The 2,254-nt window shown below is 44.9% G+C and overlaps 1 protein-coding gene across 1 annotated transcript; it reads left to right on the top strand.

The window, feature by feature from the left end:
- Positions 1-1,735: 1,735 nt before the first annotated feature.
- On the top strand, positions 1,736-2,254 carry LOC148562982 (uncharacterized). Its single transcript, XM_088491340.1, has 2 exons — positions 1,736-1,927; positions 2,009-2,254. The coding sequence occupies exons 1-2, from the start codon at positions 1,736-1,738 to the stop codon at positions 2,252-2,254; spliced, it is 438 nt and encodes a 145-aa protein (XP_088347466.1).

Genomic DNA, 2,254 nt, shown 5'->3' with positions numbered 1-2,254 from the left:
ATCGTCCTTTTTTATTTTATTTTACCAAATTATCCTTATCAATTAATAAAAATAATATTAAAAAATAAAATTAAAACCCCACCCCGATGTCTCTTCACTGTCTTCCCTCCCCATCCCCTTCTTTCTACCATTTCTGCTTTCATGGACCCCTCACCGCCACCGCCATTTTATCTTCCGCCCCCTCCACCTGTACCCCCACTCCCTTATCTCTTCTCTTTTTTCTCTCCCCATCCAAGCAGAAAATCTCACAACAAACTCAGATTATGCAATACAAACAGAAATTTCAGTTCACAAAGAAGAAGAAGATGAAGAAGACGCAGAAGAAGAATCAGATTTCTGTTTCTTAATCCAACCACAGCAGCAACAAGCAAAATCAACAGAAATAGCAGCTCAAGCAACAATTCAGCAATCCTCATTGTCAAGTTATAGTTACAAATATGCGGTGCCATAATTTCAGCAACAACAACAAAATTCATGCCAAACTTCAAAAATCATGGATACAGAAGAAGAAGAACTCGATGCAAACTCAGATTCAACAAACAATTCCACCACAAATTTGCAGAATGGATCAACAATTTTAGATCCAGATTTTTAATTCCACATCCAAACAAAACCGCATCAGAGATATCTTCTTCCAGGAACAAGTTCAATCGATTTGAACACACAAGCAACCCAAATTTCAATTCTGCAATCAGATTTCTTGATTCAGAGACCAGCTTACCTGTATGTCGGAACGCAACCTTTGGATGCCGGTGGTCGTCCGTGGCAGGGAACGAATCCGGTCGAGGACGAAGCAGCAGCAGATCTGACAACAGGTAGCGGCGCCGAGGACGGCACCTCTGTGAAGGGAGAGTAGATGCTCGCGACGCCCTGGGTTGACGGAGTGGCAGCAGCGACCGGCACCGGAGAACATAGAAGACACAGCAGCAGCTACAACAACAGTAGAACTAGCTGCCAATTCCAAAACCTCATTTTCCTTAATCTTCTGCCCTAATTCCTTACTTCAGCGATGGCGACTGGACCTCACTCCTAGTGGCGGTCTTTCCTTGGAATCGAGACGAGGACAAAGCGGCGAGGGCTTACAGGGGCAAGTGGCAGCTTCGGGAAGAGGCAGGAAGAACTCGAACAGCCAACAGCGGAGGGTCGGGAGTTGAACGGCAGCGGCGGTGCCTCCATGCAAGCTTGTGACGGCCGGTGGTGGCGGGTTGGACACAGGGGCGGCGGCGGATGCACCTCCGAGGCAGCCCAAACGACGACATGACCTCCCCCCTTCCCCCACCCTCTGCGTGATTCCCCCTACCTCTTTGTTTTCTTTTTTATTTTATTTTATATTTTTTATAATTTTTAATTATTTTTATTATTTAATAAGGGTAATTTGGTGAGTAAATAGCCAAATTGGTCCCCGAATGATAGTCCATTCTGCAAACGAGTCCCCGTAAGAAAAAGATAATAAAATTTGTCCCCGAAAGTTTTAAAATTGGTAACATTAGTCCTTCCGTCAAATGTCCGTCAATTCCGCCAGTGACGCCGTTAACTGTTGCTTAGTTGGCTGTCAGTGTGGCATATGAGCATGCCAGCTTGGTGCAGAGTGGCTGGTGACAAGATATGTTTCCATATGTTTGTCAAATTAGTCCTAGGTTCCCAAACCCTAATCCCCTCTTCGTTTTAAATTGCCATTGTTGCTGCAGCTTGAGCTTGGTTCTGCAGAGGCCGAAAATTCATGAGCGGTTGCACGATGGGTAGCGTAGGTGGGGGTCGCAGTGGACATGTGTCGCAATCACACGGAAGCCATGCCTCGAGCTCTTCGCTGCGGTGGCGGAGGAAGAACTCCGACCAAGTTTGCTTTTGTGGGCTGAAGACAGTGATCAAGAAGTCTGGGACAAGAGAAAATCCTGATAGATTGTTCCATGCTTGTCCAAGATACCGGGTGAGTTATCAGTGTAGTGTTCTTGAAGCTTCAAATGTTTTTAGTTGGATTTTGACAATTTGGTTCCCTGAGGTTGTGCAGAAGGGCAGCCACTGCAATTACTTTAGGTGGGCTGAGGACGACGACTATGAAGGATTAGAGAACTTAGGAGAAGTTAAAACTGATGCACAAATGGAGAATGATGCTGCTTTGTTAAACCATAACATATCTTGGAGAATGATGACCGTAGAAGCTGAAGTAAAAGCACTTAGGATGCAGCTGTATTTTGGATTAATAGTTGTGATTTTGGTTTTTATGATTATGTGTATGTTCTTTAGTGGGAAGTGA

Source organism: Arachis ipaensis, chromosome B6, assembly GCF_059453495.1.
Source record: "Arachis ipaensis isolate K30076 ecotype BB chromosome B6, ASM5945349v1, whole genome shotgun sequence".
Classification (NCBI taxonomy): domain Eukaryota; kingdom Viridiplantae; phylum Streptophyta; class Magnoliopsida; order Fabales; family Fabaceae; genus Arachis; species Arachis ipaensis.
This window is presented reverse-complemented; position numbering and strand designations above follow the sequence as displayed.